The 20,331-nt window shown below is 38.0% G+C and overlaps 2 protein-coding genes across 6 annotated transcripts in view; both read right to left on the bottom strand.

The window, feature by feature from the left end:
- Positions 1 to 20,331, bottom strand: part of cdh13 (cadherin 13, H-cadherin (heart)) — a 496,790-nt gene that overhangs the window by 369,953 nt on the left and 106,506 nt on the right. The gene's annotated exons all lie outside the window — the stretch shown is intronic.
- Positions 10,578 to 16,054, bottom strand: LOC119789153 (piggyBac transposable element-derived protein 3-like). Of its 5 annotated transcripts, none has more exons than XM_038293945.1 (5): positions 14,197 to 14,922; positions 12,948 to 14,088; positions 11,447 to 11,516; positions 11,251 to 11,308; positions 10,585 to 11,178 (listed from the first exon to the last, which is right to left on the bottom strand). In XM_038293945.1, exons 1-2 carry the CDS (start codon positions 14,387 to 14,389, stop codon positions 13,130 to 13,132), a joined length of 1,152 nt encoding a protein of 383 aa, XP_038149873.1. In that variant the 5' UTR covers positions 14,390 to 14,922; the 3' UTR covers positions 10,585 to 11,178; positions 11,251 to 11,308; positions 11,447 to 11,516; positions 12,948 to 13,129. The 5 variants fall into 5 exon arrangements, 4 of the variants coding, with proteins under 4 accessions (XP_038149873.1, XP_038149870.1, XP_038149872.1 ...); XM_038293942.1 differs by having other exon boundaries at positions 10,586 to 11,178; positions 11,251 to 11,363; XR_005281549.1 differs by lacking the exons at positions 12,948 to 14,088; positions 14,197 to 14,922 and adding an exon at positions 15,454 to 16,054 and having other exon boundaries at positions 10,578 to 11,178; positions 11,251 to 11,363.

The following is a 20,331-nucleotide window of genomic DNA, read 5'->3' as shown; positions in this document are numbered from 1 at the left end:
CATGAAGAGAGCTCACAGCTATGATAGTTTATGATGGAGCAGTTGTATAAGGGTGAAGATTTTTCTTATTCATATTCCAATGACAAATGAAATGGTGAAAAACAGAGAAAAGTTCTGCAGAGAAGGCGAGTGGGCCTGAACTATACCCATTTAAGCCACTGGCTATGGAGAGCCAGGCTTCCCTAATTTCATCCCAAGGAATCCAACCATAGAATGCACACAGGTCTGAGTGTTTACTTGGTGTTACCGTTTAATAGGTTATACAAAAATGGGTCGACATTTAGACTGCTCCAACTTGCTACTGAGGGATAATGTAGATGGAGCTGCTTTTATATTGCACATTGAAAGAGTCTACTTATCTCAGTTTTTCTAGGTGATCTCACTATGACGGTAAAATAACAGCCGTATGTCAGATGCAGTACATTTCTTAATCTGAAGGAGGGTACCAAACAGACAGTTTTAGGAACAAAAGCAGGATTACAAGATGCAGTAAATGTTCAAAACATGCCTGGGACGTGTAGACAACATTATAAGATGTGAATTTGTACAGTTTTTAGTTAAAAAGTAGATCATTTGAGGTGAGCTTTACTTGTGGGAGGGGTGAGACTGCTGAATGATGCAAAAGTTCAAACCCAGTTGGTTCAAACCCCAACTCCAGCTTTCTCCGTCATTGTATCCTTGGACAAGACATTTCACCCGTATTGCTAAGTGATGGTGGTTAGAGGAAGCCTTGTCTCTGTTAATGAGCCCCATGGCAGATGTGGATACAATGTAGCAACCATCTTTGTGTGTGTGGGTGTGTGTGTGTGTGTGTTGGTGTGTGTGTGTGTGAATGAATGAATGATTGAATGACTGAATCTAGTGTCCAGCACACTGGTCAAGTCTCCTGACTTGAAAAAGCACTACATGAGTATATATGTAATTTATTATAAAACAAAATAATGTAAAAAAAAAAATTAATAAATAATAATTCAGCTAGGGTGGCAACCATAAAATGAAATATTACCTCAGTCAGAAGAAGTATGCCACTAAATCTGTCAGGGGTATGAATAGTTATGGCCACAGTGAGATTGCTTGTATGTGGCCTATAAAGGCCTATAAATGAAGAACAGAAAAACTGAGACCCACATTCTCACAGAGATCAGTTGAGACTTTGTTTATCAGTAACACATGATGTGCTTTTCATTTATAGTCACAAGCTGGTTTTATCCATCAGTCTGAACACTTTATTTTAGTCATGGTGACCTCAACATGCAGCAGTTAGCTCCACTGCTCTTAAAGCTCCACCAGAGAATGTGTGAATGTTCTTTTGACTCCTTTTGATGGCAGGTTGACACTCATTATGCACCTGTCTGGCTTCAAAACTTCCCTAAAGCACCCTGGAGCTAAGAGACTCCTCTTTACATCTTTAGTTTCCAACCCAGAAAAAAAATTCAACCACACTATAGAAGCACATCGACTAGAACACAAGACATTTTCAAAGTGTCTTGATACAATCAAATCATGTTCTGAATGACTAAATGTCATGTGTTTGTATATTTAATCTCCAAAGATCAATGTAGAGAGTGGTTTTGCTGTATATTTCTTGTTCTTTAAAGAAATATAAAATTAATCTGATGGGCTGACTCAGTTAAAAAAAAAAATCAACTGGAAATTTGTACCTAATATTGTGTCTGGTGAGTATGTTAACTATTTTAATACATAAAACTAGACTATTTTTAATCAAATGTAATTCAGAAATTATTCTTTATTTATTAAAGCAAAATCCACTGTGAAATTAGTCCAGGATAAGAAAGTTTAATGGACTAGTCATGCCTGTATGGGAAAATCTGAAACAATTTTCAATTAAAACAAATTTTACTTTTTGGGGGATAAAAAGTGTTGTTTCTGAGCTTTCACAAAAGTATCCCTAATCTTTTTAACGCTGAATATCATGTTTTGTTTTACCCCTATGTGGTTGCAGAATTTATGTTTGTGTTTATTTTTGTTTAGACTTAGACTTATACTCAACTTTATTTATCTATTCCTTGGGATTGCTCTTTAGGGAAAGCTTATATAGAGTACAAAGAGTTAAACCAAGATGGCGGTAAAGATAAAAATACGACAGACAATATAAAAAGAGTGTATATATAACAAAAAAAACATAAAAAAAGAAAAAAAGTAGTAATATCCTGGAAAATTTTTCCCTTAAATATAAGAATATCTGCAAAGTAAAAAGCTACGGAAAGACTACAAAGTGGTTCACTTGGGTTATTGCACTTGCACTGCAGAACTTTACTGACCTTGTAAATAAGTCAAGAATTACGCAGGCTACACAGTAGTTGGCATGTGTTATTGCACAGTGAGAGAGACAAATATTGCACACGAGTGACAATAGGTAATGTTTTGCATGAGATGTCAAAGAAGTGGGGTTGTGACCCTTGTCCCTCTTCTTATCATCTCCCCCTTGCCCAAGTGAGGAGTTGTACAGCTTGATGGCTTGGGAAAAAAGGAGTTCTGCAGTCTGTTGGTCCTGCATTTGAGAAGGAGCAATCTCCCACTGATCAGGCTCCTCTGAGTGGTGAAGACAGTGTGCAGAGGGTGGCCGGCATTGATCATATTACCCAGCAGTTTGTTAAGTGCCCTTGTCTCTACCACCATCCCCAGAGGGACCAGCTTCTTGCCAATCACAGAGCCGGCTCGCCTCGACAGTTTGTCCAGTTCAGGAGCACCCAACCACAGTAGGTCAGGCAGAACATGAACCATGTAAGCGACAGAAACTCAACATCTTTCTCCAAATGTCAGTGGAACAGGTGAAACTATGAACTTTAAATTAATGTAATGAATAAATAAATAAGGTAAAAATCTGACAGTACACAAATTAGGCCTGACAAATAAAGAGAAAAGCGAGGATGGCTGGGTGGCTGCTGGTTGCAGTAATCATGTAAAAGGAGCAACAACAGGTCAGCTCATCACTAGAGAGTTTGACATCAGACTCAGTTCAAGTGTGAAGAACCAACAAGCTGATTAAGGCAATGACTTGGGAGTGCACACAGTAAATGTCACCTCTGGTGGAAATCAATAGTGCCTCAAGAATCCACAGTACATTGTTTGAGAGAGATGGAGATGGACACTGTTCCTGGTGTTTGCTAAAGACGTTTAGAGATGAAGAGGTACTGCAGTGTACCTAAGAGGTAGGGTGAGATCATATGCATCAGGGTTGTGTTAATGTAAATAAAGATAGTTAGATGGAAAAACAGAACAAAATTGACTTCATTACACTGACATAGCTGTTATTCCAGCAAATATGTATCAACTGAGTGATCTTCCACTGGCTCAAGATGCTGACCTCCACCTGTCAACTGATGATCGGTGTCCCGATTTTACAAAGTGCATTTAGAAGTTATAAAGTGCACAATTCTCTTGTTGCCCCAAAAGAAAGCCCAACAAAGTACAAACAAGGTTAATAATTGTCTTGTGACAAAATTTGAAAAGGTTAAAGGGCATGAATAAGTCACTATATTTTCTCAGCTAGTAACTCTCCAAAATCACCTTTAGAGGTAAAACAATGTTTATGCTATTATTGATTTATTGATTTTATTTTATTTATTTTTTTTACTAAAAGAGCTGTGTTTTTATGCATGTAACATGTGAACATGATTCCCTTTATCTGACCAATTGAAACACCAGAATTTCCCCATTGTGGGACAATAAAGAGATTTTCTATTCTATTCTATTTTATTCTATTCTATGATTTGTGCATCAGAATGAGAAGAGTCAATGACAAGAGTCAAAACTGAAAATAAAATAAAAATCATCACAATGGCAGGTATTGATGAAAAATAAACAAAATAATTAAGGTCACTGAGCCATCAAGGGTCTGTGTCAAGGAGCAGGTTTAACAAACTCAGATTCAAATCCGGAGCTCTAAATTGATATATTCAAACTTTCGGATTTCACAAAGCTTGCTATGAATGATTTCCATCAACAAATAGTTCCATTCAGAGTTGAGCATGTGCGTAACAAGTATGAAAAGCCATTATTAGTCCAGCCCCGATTCAACGAGTCAACATGGCAACAGGAAGCCCCTATTTCACCCCACTGGAACTAGAGGTTGTAATGAAGAAATAAAAAAAGGGGGAAAATATGTTTAAAAGATAGAGAACCAGAGCTACAGCTGCAAAGGAGAGGAAGATGCCTAAGGAGAAGATTGTTGCTGGAGTTATACGGCCAAAGAGGTACAATGTTATTGTTTTACTTTTCTTTATTTGTGTAAACCTTTATATTTTTTTGGAGCTAATTTGGGTTTTTGTTTGCCTACTTAGCTCTGATGGCATTGAGGGCTGTTTTCTAAGAAATGTAGAGACATGTCGGCAATAAATGTCCGTAAAAATCAAAAGAAAGACATTGAGCCATGATTAACTCAAGAGAAGTAACAACAAATAAATCTCATGCCCTGTCAACTGAGTTGTAGAATCCTCTCCCTATAAATATTTAATTCTCTGTGAAAAAGTGCCGATCATTCTTTAAAAGACAGACATCCAACGTTTGTTTTTAAAAGCTAATGTGTCTAACAGACCTAATGAAGGACTTCTTTTTAACGCACACAACTGCAACAGAAATCTGACTAAATAAGGAAATAAAACAACGTTATTGGCTGCTAGAAGAGCGGAGACGTAGGACACTCTAAATCTGCCGAACAAAACCTGCCCCCGACTAGATTAGCTCTGTGGAGAATGTTACTACGATGATAGAAAAAGAGGTTGTGGAAACTCTCTTTTCCCGTATTTCAGGTTTTAAAAACTTAGTTTTCAGTTAACCTGCTTCATGAAACTGACCCCCACTCTTTGGACTTTATTGCACTGGACTTTTAGGTGCTACAGGTTATTCATGCTTCAGCCAACGTGCTTCCATCATATACAGTAAGCATTTATACATGAACATATCTTGCCATGATCCAGCCCAGCAGCCTGACTGCATAAGTATTGCCGCTTCATATGAGTATTTGTCTATAGGATCATCTCATGCAATGTCCTTGGATTTCTGGTTTTGTGTTGGAAAGTTTTCTGGAAATCTATCTGGATATGTATTCCGCTACTGTGACATTTTATGCTGCCACCATTGTCTCTTCTTTCTCACATTGCCTCCGTCTTCATCAGGGTAAAATGTCAGCGCACACGCCTCATGCTGTGCTCTTGCTGACCCATCCAAAGCTAGCTTCTTCCACAGGCCAGGATGAAGCCAGAGAGCTGGAGGGGAAAGGGGGGGGAATCAATCAGGTTGGGCCTAAGACACTTGCAGCTGGCAGGCTATCCAGGCATGGAGCACCTGAGTCATGAAACCATCTGGTTTCTGGCTCAAACCGCTGAACTCTGGCCACACCTGCTGGGCCTGTAAAACAAGGCTGAATCTGTAAACACACAGAAACGCGGTAAAGGAGGAGCAGCCAAGTGAGGGGTGGCTGGAGGAAAACAGTCCTTTCACGGCTGTGCTGCTGTTGCCACTGTGTGGAAGCAAGGATAAGGCAGTTAATGGCATAAAAGACGGATAGGCTAAAACAGCAGAAAACCTTTTTGATCATTTCTATACTTACATGTTAAAGTAAGGTTATGAATGGTGTTTTATAACACTTTAAATAAAAGATTATGTAGATAAAATTCAATAGAGAATAATTTGCTACATTTGGACAGTAAGAAGTTATAGAGTGAATCAGTAGGATGATTTGGTTTGAACTTCTATAGCTGATATGCAAACAGAGATTACTTCCTCCTTGTTCCTTTAGAAAACTGGAAAAAAGCCCATGTACCAAGCAGTTACTGATGAATTTAATATTTTATGCTCTTTAGAGATAAAAAGACAGCAAATTCAAATTAAATTAAAAATCATGGACAGCACGTTAAAGAGTCAATTAGCTTCAATCTGAATAAGTTTTCATTAATATTCATGGAACTATGCGGAATATCGACCTTTTTAATAGTGCTCAAACAGCAAGGTTTACTATGCAATTAGATTGGGACGAATATTTTTACGGCTGCAACATGTTTCATTTAGTTTCCACAGAAAGAAGCTCAGAATTTCTTCATGCAGCTGACAAGTAGGAATAAATGGAGGAACAGGTGATGGAAAAACACAGCAGTGTTGGAGACATTTGAGGAAAGCAGGTATGTTACACAATTATAACCAACAGCAAAATAAATGTCTCAATTAGCTTGCAAATAATTTGTATGCTCAGTTAAAGTATTACCCATCAGAATTAAATAATGTTTTCCTGTTAATTAAATATTTCAAATGGCTAAAAGAGTAAATGAGATCTAAAGCAGAAATCATTTATTAAATAAAACTATACAAACAAACTTTGTCTGGATATTTTACTGCGTTTTAAGTAAAAAATCCAGACCTTAAAAGAAGGATCTACAGATTTTGAGGTATTTCAGATCTAAATAGCGGTGAGAGCTAAGGAAGACGTGAATTGTGTTGGATCAAACAACCAGCAGTTCATTCCTGATGCCCACGCATCAAACAGCCCATGCCTCCTGAGGAGCAGAGAGCAACAGAGAACTGACCCGATGACTCATCCAAAACATCTAGAGTTTCATTACTTCCCTCTTATGTAATCCTGGCTCTTTCTGACACCACTATGAAAGCAATTTAACTTTGAAACTTTCAGCATTACACGTTATTCGAGCAGAAAGGTTCCAATGGCTTGCAAATCCACCATCCCCAGGGAGCGTGGAGCGGTACAGTTAGTCTGTAAGTGAGCCAGCCTAACCCTCACAGTGTCATTTCCTCACCATCAGTCTGTTTGAATCCCTCCTCTACTTGGAAAGCTTGTCGATACCTTTACCTCGCACACCTCTCACTTCACTGCACAAGAGCAGGGGGAGAGGTTTAGAGTGTGGGAAACAACAGCAGCCTCAGCTGTTATCCAGCAGAACTCATCTGAATGCGCCGGGATGTTCCCCTGCTGGGATTCAGAGCCTCAATCTAAACACGTTCAGCTTTATCTACATGCCATGTTCATCCACCTTAAAATGGATGACTAATAGTAAGAGTGTGTAAACATGAAATTCTTATCAGCATGGGGGCAACTTTTCGTCATCATTGTTTGATCATTCACAGCAGAGTTCTGCTTGTAAACTCTTTCAGAACCGCAGGCTCCTCGGTGCCGCATTGATGGGGATGTTCCACCTTTAGGTGTCAGTGAGGACATGTTGGGAATGATGATAGCATCTTCCTTTATAACAGGTGAGCTCTAATCAGGAGCTCACCTGTTGACCCCAGGCTATCTGAACCAAGCATTAGTCTGTGATGCACCAGGGGGAAAATAAAGGAAGACAAAAAGAAATGAGGAAAATGCAGGAGTGTTTTACTCAGCAGCTGGTGAGCTGCGCATAGGGACCTGCTGGGGTGGTCACCAGCAGTAAAGAATCGAAGGCTATCTCAGTCCTGATGGTTTATCATCATTATCAGCTCACCTTTCTCCTCCGACGTCGACCTTCATCCATCAATTGTTGTTCTTTTTATCTTTCCTTCTTACATCCTGAAGTGAAACACCAAGAAACTGTCTTTTTAAAGTAACATTTAGGAAGAGAAAAACGCTTTGTTCCAACACTGCTTCTTCTGTCTCTAATACCTGCTGCTTACACACAACCTCCTCCTCCTACACATTTTAAACATCTTTTATTTATTGATTATTTAACTGCTTATTCTTTCTAATCATTTCAAATTACTTTCATGGCAGACCTAAACCTTCTGCTCTCGTGGGTAATCCGTTAATGTTTCACTTCAGCTTATACTAAAGATGAAAAAATAAAAAATTACAAGACTCCATTTATTGTGTTTTACATGGAGATGTTCACTGGTTATTTTTACAAGTCCCAGTGTTTAATGACTTAAAAAAAAACATGTTCTTATTAAATCCAGAACATCCAGATCAACCTTTGCATTGCTGCAGGGGAGGATGTTTTCCCTTACTTCTGAGGTATTACATGAACATTTAAAAACCTTTTTGATACATTATTTTTATGGGTTATATTTTCAATGAATAAAGTATCTTAATATAAAAAAAAATCTTACAAATATTTTTCTTATAATTATTAAATGTAATATTTACCGTATAAGTAATATAGGTAGGTATTTATTAATAATGGATGAATATGTTCATCTCTCCATAACTATTTGTTTAAACTTTTTTGTTCCCTGTATTTGTATTTTGATTGTTTGTAAAGTTACCTTGAGTGTCTAGAAAGGCACTATTAAATATTGTTATTATTATTATCATTATGAAGACTTTTAATCCTAGTCCCATGTTGTCTACTCCTCTGATGTTTGAAGGGTTTTCTTTTCCTTCCTCTGAGCTGGAGGTGTTTTAATGATTAGGAACTTTTCTCTGAACCCACATTCAAAACCTTTGTACTCAATTAAAAATAATATGGTGTTTGTATTATAAAATAATGAATGAGACAAAGTGTTGCAGGTCATTAAATAACATGTAAACTTCAGAAGGAAAATGCAAGTTATTTTTTATTTTATATTCGCCTAGTCAGAAATGTCTTTGTTAGCTGTGGCTGGCTTAGCAAAGACAGAGTGTTGGAGGTATGTTTTTGTTTATTTTGTGTATTGATTTAAAGCTTTTTAATGCAGAAAAAAAGTTGTTAGGAGCCATTAAAATCTCACAATAATCCAGCAACATCATGAGATAATAACCCTTATCATACTGGGCTCTATTACATGTTCTTTAAATTTGATAAAAATGGTACAAATGCTTGAGTCTCAGAGAAAAGTCTAAGTTAAATCTAAAGTCTGCATCACAGCAGCCTTGGTAAAGTCTTGTCATTTTGCTGATGAAGATTCTTGTCATTTTCTTTTTCAAGTTCCCAGATCTTGTTTTATAACAGTTTTCATAACTTCCTTCAGAACACCCTTCAGCAGCCAGAATGATTCTCGACATAACGATTTTACTGCATATTATCTCCTTTAGATGGTGGTCAGAGGGCCCAGCAGTCCTGATGTATCTTTCAGTCTGCCATAGGTTAGCGGTGGTACCTGCTCTCAAGAGGGAACGTTTATTAAACGCGTGTGAGAGCATCCACAAGCCCATTTCTCCTTGTGCATGCTCTGTTTAAAAGGTGCCGTTTGCATCGCTCATACGAGTTTACATTCAAAAATAAGGTTTGCAATTTATCTGCTATGATAGACTCACCACCGGTAAGTAAAAAAAGGGGGACGAGCACGTAGGACGGCCAAACATTTTACCAGAATGATTAACAATTAGGAGGACCACTTATTTTGATGATCCACCTGAAAAAAAAACATCCTCCACTATACCTTTAATGTAGTTGGTGGGGGCTGAACGTAAACTAGGATAACAGGAAGAGGGGTCACAGTGACAACAGTTTTTTGAAAATAACTCATAGCTTCCACAGCTGTTTTTCCTACTGCTTGGATCTGCAGATCCTACAATGTGTTCTGACCAGACAGAATAATAAAACCGTCATACGAGATGGGGGATTTCTCTCCACCGATGGAATAAAAGATATGATGTTTCTGTGGAGGAGGACAGTTGTCCTGTGCAATACCAGTCTGGGTTCTAGAACTGATCGATGCCCTACACTGTAAAAAAAAAACGGCCTCATTTTACGGTAAAAAACTGGCAGCTGAGTTGCCAGAAGTTTACCGTCTTTATACGGTAAAATTCTGGCAACCAAAACTGCCAGTTTTTTACCGTATTTCTAAAATACGGTAAAATTCTGGCAACCAAAGCTGCCAGTTTTTTACCGTATTTCTAAAATACGGTAAAATTCTGGCAACCACAGCTGCCAGTTTTTTACCGTATTTGCTAAATGCAGGATTTTACCGTATTTTTAATATACGGTAAAATTCTGGCAACCACAGCTGCCAGTTTTTTACCGTATTTGCTAAATGCAGGATTTTACCGTATTTTTAAAATACGGTAAAATTCTGGCAACCACAGCTGCCAGTTTTTTACCGTATTTGCTAAATGCAGGATTTTACCGTATTTTTAAAATACGGTAAAATTCTGGCAACCACAGCTGCCAGTTTTTTACCGTATTTGCTAAATGCAGGATTTTACCGTATTTTTAAAATACGGTAAAATTCTGGCAACCACAGCTGCCAGTTTTTTACCGTATTTGCTAAATGCAGGATTTTACCGTATTTTTAATATACGGTAAAATTCTGGCAACCACAGCTGCCAGTTTTTTACCGTATTTGCTAAATGCAGGATTTTACCGTATTTTTAATATACGGTAAAATTCTGGCAACCACAGCTGCCAGTTTTTTACCGTATTTGCTAAATGCAGGATTTTACCGTATTTTTAAAATACGGTAAAATTCTGGCAACCACAGCTGCCGGTTTTTTACCGTATTTGCTAAATGCAGGATTTTACCGTATTTTTAATATACGGTAAAATTCTGGCAACCACAGCTGCCAGTTTTTTACCGTATTTGCTAAATGCAGGATTTTACCGTATTTTTAATATACGGTAAAATTCTGGCAACCACAGCTGCCAGTTTTTTACCGTATTTTGTAAATGCAGGATTCTACCGTATTTTTAAAATACGGTAAAATACCGTACTTCCTAAAATATTTAAAAAAAAATAAAATGTGGTTTTGCCGTAGTAAATACGGTCATGCTGACTGAGGCATAATATCTCCATGAGTGAAAAACACATCCAGACTGGATGATATATTGACATTTTATTGTAAACCCTCCCCCCCAAAAAAAACTTATGGTAAATTACTGGTCTCTGTTCCTACCAGAATTTTACCATACAAATTATAGTACAACACACAAGGAAGTGTAACTTGTCAAGCATTTCTATACAGAAAGTTATAAAGAAAATAATTTCTAATTAAACAAAAATACAGATTACGAGTAATCCACTTAAAGAAACAATTTCTATTTAAAAAGTCAAGTTAAAAAAAGAACTGATTCTATTTTCTGTCCAGTTTCCTCACGGTATTACTGAGATCTGGAAAACAGAAACAGAACAAACAGTATGTGTCCACATAAGAGATAACATATTGTAGAAGACAAAATGGTGATAAAAGGATTCTTGTTCTGGGTTGAGAGTCACAAGTCGCTGAGATCAGACGTTGCTCAGGATGGTTGTAGTCTTCCCAGTCACAGGTTGAAATTGAGACTCGCATGTTGTCAATCGGGTGTTTCCTCTCTGCTGGAAAACAAAAAGAAAAAGTTAGAAAGATGCACTACATGAACATCTTATTCGCTTAAATGTTTGTTTCACCTTTGTTGACTTGCATATGGACACAGGTACTTCAACCAGGTGGTGCGATCATTTCTGACTGAAAATTCAGTAGTTAAACCTTTGTTTGTTGTCAACAGGTGTGATCCTCTGGTCTGCAACCAGACAAAATACACAAACAAAAAACAAATAAAAACAAATATAACTGTTTTAGGCAATTTATGAAATAGATACTCACCATTTATCTGAGTCTCATGAAGGCCAATAGGTTGTCTTCAACCATTTATGTAAGTTACATTTCCTGCAAGCTAGCAGAAACAAAGCTGTAAATGTGAACACTTTTCATACAGGCAAACAAATTGATACAGCTGAGACAATTTATGCTAGGTTAGTTTTTCTCAGTCACTTTTGGTGCATTTCTCAAGTCATTGTTGGCATTTACAAAACAGTAAGCGCATTTCTCAAAACAATTTGTAGAAACAGGAAAAATAGCATTTGTTTGCTTTCAAAATCCTTAGTTCAGCTCTTAAAATTCTGTCTGTTAACATATCAGTGACTCAAAATAATAAGTTATAGTCTCTCTATGTACAGATAAGACAGTCAAATTGATTAGTCATGAGAAGAGACTACAAAAGGATCATTTACGCCAGTGTTTCTCAACCCTGCTCCTCACCACCCCCTGCTCTGCATGTTTTAGATGTGCCTCTACTCCAGAACAGCTGATTCAAATGATTGGATGACAATCAAGTACTGCAGAAGCTTGTTAATCATCCAGAGATACAATTCAGGTGTGTGGCAGAAGGGAAATACCTAAGCCTGCAGGACAGGGTGACGCTGAAGACCAGGATTGAGAAACACTGATTTACGCTTTTGCTATAATTTATTCATGGACCATGCCTTGGTGATTCAGAAAGAAAAAGACAGAAATGCAGAGAACAAAAAAAGTAGAAAAGGAGCCACAGGACAATCTCCTCAAGGAAAACTGTACAGTGCTGTAGAAATTACATTACATTTTAATTTCCATAGTCACTTTGTTCCTTAACTCCACTGAGGATCTTTTTTCCTCAGTGGGGTTAAGGAATGAACAGTAGGGTGGGAGGACCTCCATCAGCGTCATGTTGTGGGTCTCAGCCATGTCCTGATGTTGGACTGATGGAAACTGGCAGATGTCCTCAGCCTCTTCTGACTCTTCTTCTGCTTTCCTCCCAACTATTTCCTCCTCAGCCTCACTCCTCTTCTTCTCTCTGGCTGTTCACTCTGTCCAGATACTTGTTCATCAGTTCTCAGACATGTAACATTGTGTTGTGTTCTGACTATATAGAGCATAATGTTGCCAACTGATGGTTCACAAGATGCACCTCCAATCTGTTTCAGAAAACTGGTTGATCGTTGGTTGAGCTAATGGTTCATACACTGACCTGTTAGAGAAACTCAGGACTCACTTGGGAGCAATTTACCAATTCAGGACAGATTTAGAAAATAATAGAATATAAATTAATTAATATATGATTCACATTATGACAACTTTAAGACTTATGCATGTTAAGACTTACACAATGAACTGATGCTATTTTGGAAGTGGAGAATTCAACACAGACACGTTGTTGTCCTGTTGTCCTCATTTTCTGTATACACCCTTTATCCTCCGGGTCAAAATGACCCGTCTTCACTAAACCCCCAATATAAGCAGCTTAATTGAATTTTAAACACCAAATTCTATCTTGTATATTGTCACTCACCACAAAATGTGTGAATACTTGAGTTTTCCCTCTCCACTTGAATTTCTATAGCTTAAGAAAAAAAATGTGCAAAATGAGTTTCGAATGCATTTTTATTCATCACAGTGACTAATGTTCTTTTACTTTTCTCCAGTGAACAAGAGGATGTACAATACAAAAATATGAAAAATAACATAACCCATTCAACTAATTGGCACATGTAGGGCAGTATGCAAGTGCACAGTCTTTGCAGATATATTTCTTACACCTGCAGCACACAGTATGTGTTTTACAGTCTGAGGGCAGAACTGACATCTCTTCCTCTTACTTGGCTTAGCTGGGGAAGTGGCTGTGGTAGATGGATCCTCAGGTTGATCAGGTGCTGCTGCACTCTGAATAGCTTTCACAACTGCTGCTGAGGCTTCTGTGCAGGGGACATGCTTCCTTCTTTCAATGAGTGGAGTTACAAGTGCCTTTCCTAGCTGCTCCAGGAACACCCTCCTCTTGTTGTGCTTATGAGACATCCAGGTTGGGTTGATCTCTATCCAAATCACAAAGGCATTGTAGGAGGACACATCAATGATGTTGTGGAAGATGACCAGGGGCCAGCGGGCAGTCATTCTTCTGCAGCTATATGCTCCAATCACCTTATCTAGGTTGTCCACACCTCCTTTGTTTCGGTTGAATTCCAGGATAATGATTGGCTTCCTGTCCTCACGGTCACTAGTGTCGCCGTCTTTGTGCAGTGTGCTCAGAAGAACTACATTCTTGTTTTTCTTTGGGAGGTAGGAAACTAGAGTGGTGGTGGGTGTGAAGGCAAACTTTGAGGAGAAGACCTCTCTCTCCTTTGACCCAAGCAGTGCAGGTGGGAGCTCAGGCTTGTTCTTTCGAACTGTACCAACCATGGTGATCTTCCTCTTCAGGAGCTGCTGTCCGAGTTCATAAGAGTTGAAGAAATTGTCACATGTCACATTGTGAACCCTCAGTCCCTCTGTCACATCAAGCACAACTCGCAACCCCTGGTTCTTCTCTGGGCATCCACTGGTTGACTTCCCAGTATAGACTTGCATTTTCCAAGCATAGCTTGATTCGGAAGCCACCCATGACTTGATCCCATATTTTGCTGGCTTGCTGGGCATATACTGCTGGAAAGGACAACAACCTTTGGACAAAAGACATTAGCATCAGTGATTAGTATCAGTGTCACAGAAAACAGTCAAAGAAATCAATAGTGAAAATCACTTTTATTACAAATATGAAAACAGATTACCTCTAAATGGAACCAGTTGCTCATCCACTGTTACATCAGGCTCTGGATTGTAGAGGTAGGGTAACCGCTCCACCCACTTGTCCCATACCTCTCTTATGGCTGCAAGTTTGTCTGTCATACATCTTGCTGGTCTTGATTCACGGTCATCAAATCGCATCAGTCTTGAGTAGGTGTGAAAGAGTTTGAGTGGCATTGTGGCTCGGAAAATTGGCCTTCCACTCTCTGCTTACTTCTGCTACTGATTGATCTGAGACACAACTAAAACTTTGTAACATTTTATGGTTTGTAAATAACTCTGTGACCTTGATTTCAACTCCATTTGCCTCACGGGTCATTTTGACCTGAAGACCATCTTTGTACCTTTTTTTGTACAGCTTACATGGAAATGAGACTAAAAGCAACACTGAACTTTTTCTATTGTCTGGGCCAATCTAGGAAAAGTCTTAAAATCTCAAGTTAAAAAAATTACATTTAGGGGATTTTGGGGGGGGGGGTTAACACAGTGGCGGGTCATTTTGACCCGCGGACAACAGGAGGGTTAACATATTTTGATCAAGACGATAAAAGCAAATTACAATTATAAAAGCATAGAAGTGTACATAACCAGCTACATGATGTACAAAAGCAAAACTTGCAAAACTAATTTTTTGATGTGCAGAAGTGACACAGTAATTTGAAGATTGAACAGGTAGTTTTAGGAATTTCAATTCTGTTATGAGAGATGCACCCAAACTGAGAAAAGCTGTAAAATATTAATATTTAAATTCTCTTATTTTAAAATCCTTCAACTGTCATGGACCCAGTGACTTTAGTGCAAGTATTTTGGGGGTGAGAGTCAAGACGGCAAAGGAAAATATTAAATAATATCTCTGATGCCAAGCTTTATACTTCTAAGTATTACCAAAGTATTGAAACAAAAGCTAACATGTTCTTCAGAGATTTAACTTGCATGCATGAACATTTCACACTCAAAGTAATTCAAATTAATTATTGAACCAAACTTGGAAAAAGTTGCTTCTGCCATTAACAATAACTTTAAGCACATGTAGTCTAAAGTAGACCAGAAATATAATCTATGCAGCCGTTCCTACAGAAACATTAATGGAAGTGTTGCATCTGTGAAGATTAAATGTTCTGTATAGTAAAAATATATAGCTGCAGTGCATATACATAAACAGCATGGCTCAGAAACTACACATTTCTTTGTCAGTTGGTTAAAGTTAGCTAACTTCAGTTAAAACCGTGAAAGGGACTCACCTGTGATGTGTTGCCCTTCTCCTCCTGAACGTGCAAAAATAGCAGAAATTTGATTTCAAAGACAGTAGCAGCATCTTGACAAGGACCAGGCCTACTGGGCTCTCAGCACCCTAGTTAGCAACCTTAGTTAGCACAGTGACTTTACTGTGTTGAGTTCAGGACACCACTACAGGAACAGAGTTAAAAGAATCTTGCTGCTGATGCTGAAGGATCAAGCAGCAATGCAAACTAGATAATTATTTGTTTACATGACAAATAACAGTCTCCATTTACTGTAAACCCTGCTATTTATCACAATAACAAAATGAAAAACTCTCTAGACAAGGGGTCCCCAAACTACAGCCTGTGTCATTTGGTCTGGCAATGCTTGATCCGGCCTGCCTCCTCATACCAGAGAGCATTCAGTGTATTTTTGTCATATATTGTATTTTCTGGTTTGTGGATTTTTCTTCAACCACCAGGGGGCTCTTGAGCAGATGTTAAACTAACTTTCCCTCAAATATATACTAGTCAGTCCCAGTCACCGTTTCACTCACGGTTTTTTCCATTTCCATTCTGGGTAAAAATCTATCTAAAAGCGACCGCGAATGTGTCGTAGTCAGCAATAACCCCCCCCCCCCCCCCCCACCCCCTCCCCCCCCCGTCGACAGTTTCAAAGACAGAACAGCACACCCCCCCCCCCCCCCCCACCCCCGCTTGGGGACCCCTGCTCTAGACTATTCTCTACTAATAGCACAATATTTAAAACCAAGTGTGGGATTTGTGAAAATTCAATGATGGGTGACTTTACAACTTGTATGATTTTGGATAACACTAGAATTGTTCTTTATTGAAGTTTCACAAATCAGATAAAGGTTTTACAAACCCCACACTTGGTTTTAAATATTCTGATATTAGTTGAGAATAATCTAGTCCAGATTTGAAGAGTCTAGGTGTTGTAGTTTTTTAGCTAGAGTAAATTAAAGATGCTGATTGTAGTGAAAAATTAGGTGGAATTGCCCTTTAGCCATTTCCCAAATTGGAAGCAGCAATTGGAAACCAACTTCAGCTTCATTCAAGCAAGAGGGGCTAACATACAGTTCTCTTAATGTTAATGATCAAATACTCTCATAAGTGATGGTGGCGTTGGCTGTAGGAGTTTGCTTTGCAATCGGTGGATCGCCAGATCGATGCCTGGTCTACTGCTGAGATTTCAGTTTGGTGTATTAAAGGCATTATTAAAAAAGAAACCAGAATATCACACCAGCATTCTGTTCTTTGTAAAAAATTCTTTTGCAGTCTTGTTTACGCTTTTACATTGTAGATCTAAACATCAGCAAAATTTGTAATTTTGGCTGATTGCTACTGTTAAGTTTAGGGTAATTAACTGCTGGCAATATTACAATTTTTTAAGAACTTTACAATTACTTATATTTTTACACTATATTTCTGTATTTTCTACATTCGTGACTGTCACAATTATTTAGGATATATATTTATTCAGTTATGATAATGCCATGTATTTTCTACGGCAGTATAATGCTGTGAATATTCTGGTCAGTAACTGCTAAGCAACTGTGTTGCATTGTTTTAAAATGCTTATGATTGAGTCACCCTATAACTATTTACTAAATACAATATATAGATTTATAAGCAGAACATTTTGAGAACCCCTGCACTACAAGTCAATAGAAGAGAGTAATATATTTTAAGATGTATTTGTAGAAATCAATTATTGTAATGTAGTTCTATGCAACATTTTGCTGATTAACTTCAACAAACTTTGTAATTTGGGAAATTAGTACCATTGATTATTAATTACTGGTAAAGAATACAATTTTTCTATGGATTTTACCATTTCTATTATTTTTACAATCCTTTTTTTTATTGCTCATGACTGTCAAAAATTCATGATATATATGTGTATTGACTTACGGTAGTTCCATGTAATTTCTACGGTAATGCGATGTTTTTGGATACGACGGTCAAAACCTGTTGGTCTTTTACCATTTCTTACCGTAAATTTACTGACTTTCTTTGCAGTTTCGACTTACGGTAGTTCCATGTAATTTCTACGGTAATGCAATGTTTTTGGATACGACGGTCAAAAACTGTTGGTCTTTTACCATTTCTTACCGTAAATTTACTGACTTTCTTTGCAGTTTCGACTTACGGTAGTTCCATGTAATTCTACGGTAATGCAACGTTTTTGGGTACGACGGTCAAAAACTGTTGGTCTTTTACCATTTCTTACCGTAAATTTACTGACTTTCTTTGCAGTTTCGACTTACGGTAGTTCCATGTAATTTCTACGGTAATGCAATGTTTTTGGATTCGACGGTCAAAAACTGTTGGTTTTTTACCTTTTTTTACCGTAAATTTACTGACTTTTTTTACAGTGTAAAGTAAAAAAAAATGCTATTTTTAAGCCCAACTTTTGGGGCAGACACATTATTATAATTAAATACTCCAAGAAAAGGCACAAAGCAAAGAAGTTAAAATTAAAATAACATTTATTAGGTATTGATATCAAAGTCAGGTTAGAGTTGATTTGATAGATTGGGTTCATTTTTAGGGTGTAAACTCTGTCCATGCCTCTGCCTCTCAGATCTAACAGATTCCCAGTTAAAATCAAATAAAACATGTTTTTAGTGCCTAGTTTAGTTTTAATGTGCTCCAAAGATTATTATACAAACATTGGCATTTATTAATATTTACACCTTTAGCTAATCAAAGAGTGATCAAAACAGTTAGAGCATCACTAGGGCAGGAGTAAGTACTGTAGAGCCAGGCATGGTGCATACTGTTCTGCTAAAATGGCTCAGCTTTATGAAGTCAGAATTCTGCCCTAAGGTTGAATTATTAACAAATACACATATAGGCAGTTTTATTTACACCACAAGGATGTAAATTACTCTCCATGAACATTTTAAAAGTTCTATGCAAGCAGATTCAGTAATATGAGCCCCCAAATGTATGACACGCATGAGGGCATGCTCTTTCTCTGTGCTCAAGGCTTGCTTTTTATGTGCCTGCAGATTATCTCCTACTCATGTGAATAAGCTTCTGTGCGCTCATTTCAGATTTTGTCATTTTGAGGATGGAACCACCCTGGGAAAATAAACTGCCTATGATAGGCTACTTTTCAGGAAATTCAACCTCTTGAAACAGTACTGTTTTCTTGTGGCTAGTATGTTAAGAAATAAAACATTGTCAGGCCTTTTAGTTTTCTTAATTTTAACGTGTGATAATTGAAAAAGGATATCTCACAATGTGTGCTATATCTAAAAAATAAAATATATTAAAATAAAATTTGTTTTGTTATTTATTTCATGTGCCAATAAAGTTAGAATAAAATGGTATAACAGAATCAGAAGTTAGCAGTGGCTGTAGAGTAATCCAATGGGATTTTCCACACCAGTACTACAAACTGCACCTACAAAACAGAAAGGCTGAATAATTGATTTCCATTTAAAACTACATGCAGATCTCAGGCTCCATGAGTTTACAAGAATAGACATGGTGCTATAACAAAGTTAACTTAAAAAAAAAAAAAAATTCCAGGGACGGCAAAGGAAATTTGATTCTTTTGATGGAATGTCAAAGGCTGAAAATCCTAATCTGATTTCTAGAACGACAGAAAAATACACTTTCAAATTTAAGCGAACATCCAACCCCATCCGATTGCAAATGAAGTAACTATTCAATGGGAATCCACTCTGTTTCCCAGCTGTGAGGTAGGAGCAGATAAATTATTCTCTAGCAGGCAGCAACGTCTGCTTTTATTGCCCTTGGAAGATGAAAAATAATCCTGATAAGTATGTTCGACAGGGTCTCACGCAGGTCTGTTTGCTGCTGTTACTGGCAGGTTTCCTTCTCCGAGAGCAAATAAAACGAAGGGAAATCAAATCTGAACTTGAAACATTTCTTAAACTGTTATTTAAAGGTTGATTTTTAGAGCAGCTTCCTTTTTTTTCTCCACACTGTGTTAGCATGTCAGTATCTGTGGAGTGTAAAAGCAGTGAGCTTTGAAGAGGTAAGTGGAGGACCAGGGTCTGTCTTAGAAAACAGAGCAGTATCATTATATGCCTGCAGCACACTTTCTCTTTGCTTCCTCTGTCTCTGTTTGATCGTCGTCTGGAAGAGGAGGAGAAACGACAGAAGCAAAAACTAGGAGAGAAGAGAGAAAGGAGTAGGAGGAGCAAAGTGAGCAATCTGAGCCGATTGTTATTAAGCAGGCTGGTCTGGTTCTGGCACAACCTAATTTTAACGGACTTTGCTCACGGTGACTTTATGGCCGTCTTTGATCTGGCAGCACAATAAGTGGTCTGTGTTTGGACTAAGCTACTAGAAAATATATTGCCTGCTGTTTCTGGTGTTCTTGGTTTGTCAAGGTAAATGTCTGCATGTGTGGAAGACGAACTCATTGCACATGCAGAGGAGACAAGTGTTGATTAAAGGGTTTTCTGTAACTGCACGGAAAAGTTGACTTGGTGTAACCTTTCATCTTTAGGAGCCCGTGTCATGCAGCTAGGTTGCAGCTGATCCCCCTCATCCTGGACAGTCCCTCCCTCACCTCTGGCAAGAATGTAGTCCATCAGGACCAGGACCTCCTACAAGAACAGTGTCTTCCCTGCTGCAGTCCATCTACTAAAACAATACAGCACCTGGCTTAGTCCTGGTCTGACAACTTAAAGACCAGATGTTTAAATTCTATATGCAGCTCGGTTGGCACATTAGCTTGTTGTTGGCATTCAGTTAATATTTGCTGTGAGTAATAAAGTCTGGCATTGAGCCAATGCAATATATCCTGGAAAAAGGATAACAAAAAAGTTGTTAGATCAAGTCTTCCTCAGCCACCAACTCTGTAACGCATAGAGAATGCATAATTTAAGGTAC

Source organism: Cyprinodon tularosa, unplaced genomic scaffold, assembly GCF_016077235.1.
Source record: "Cyprinodon tularosa strain WSP-4 unplaced genomic scaffold, ASM1607723v1 ctg332, whole genome shotgun sequence".
NCBI classification, from domain to species: domain Eukaryota; kingdom Metazoa; phylum Chordata; class Actinopteri; order Cyprinodontiformes; family Cyprinodontidae; genus Cyprinodon; species Cyprinodon tularosa.
The sequence above is the reverse complement of the archived record's forward strand: the minus strand, read 5'-3'. Positions and strand labels throughout refer to the sequence as shown.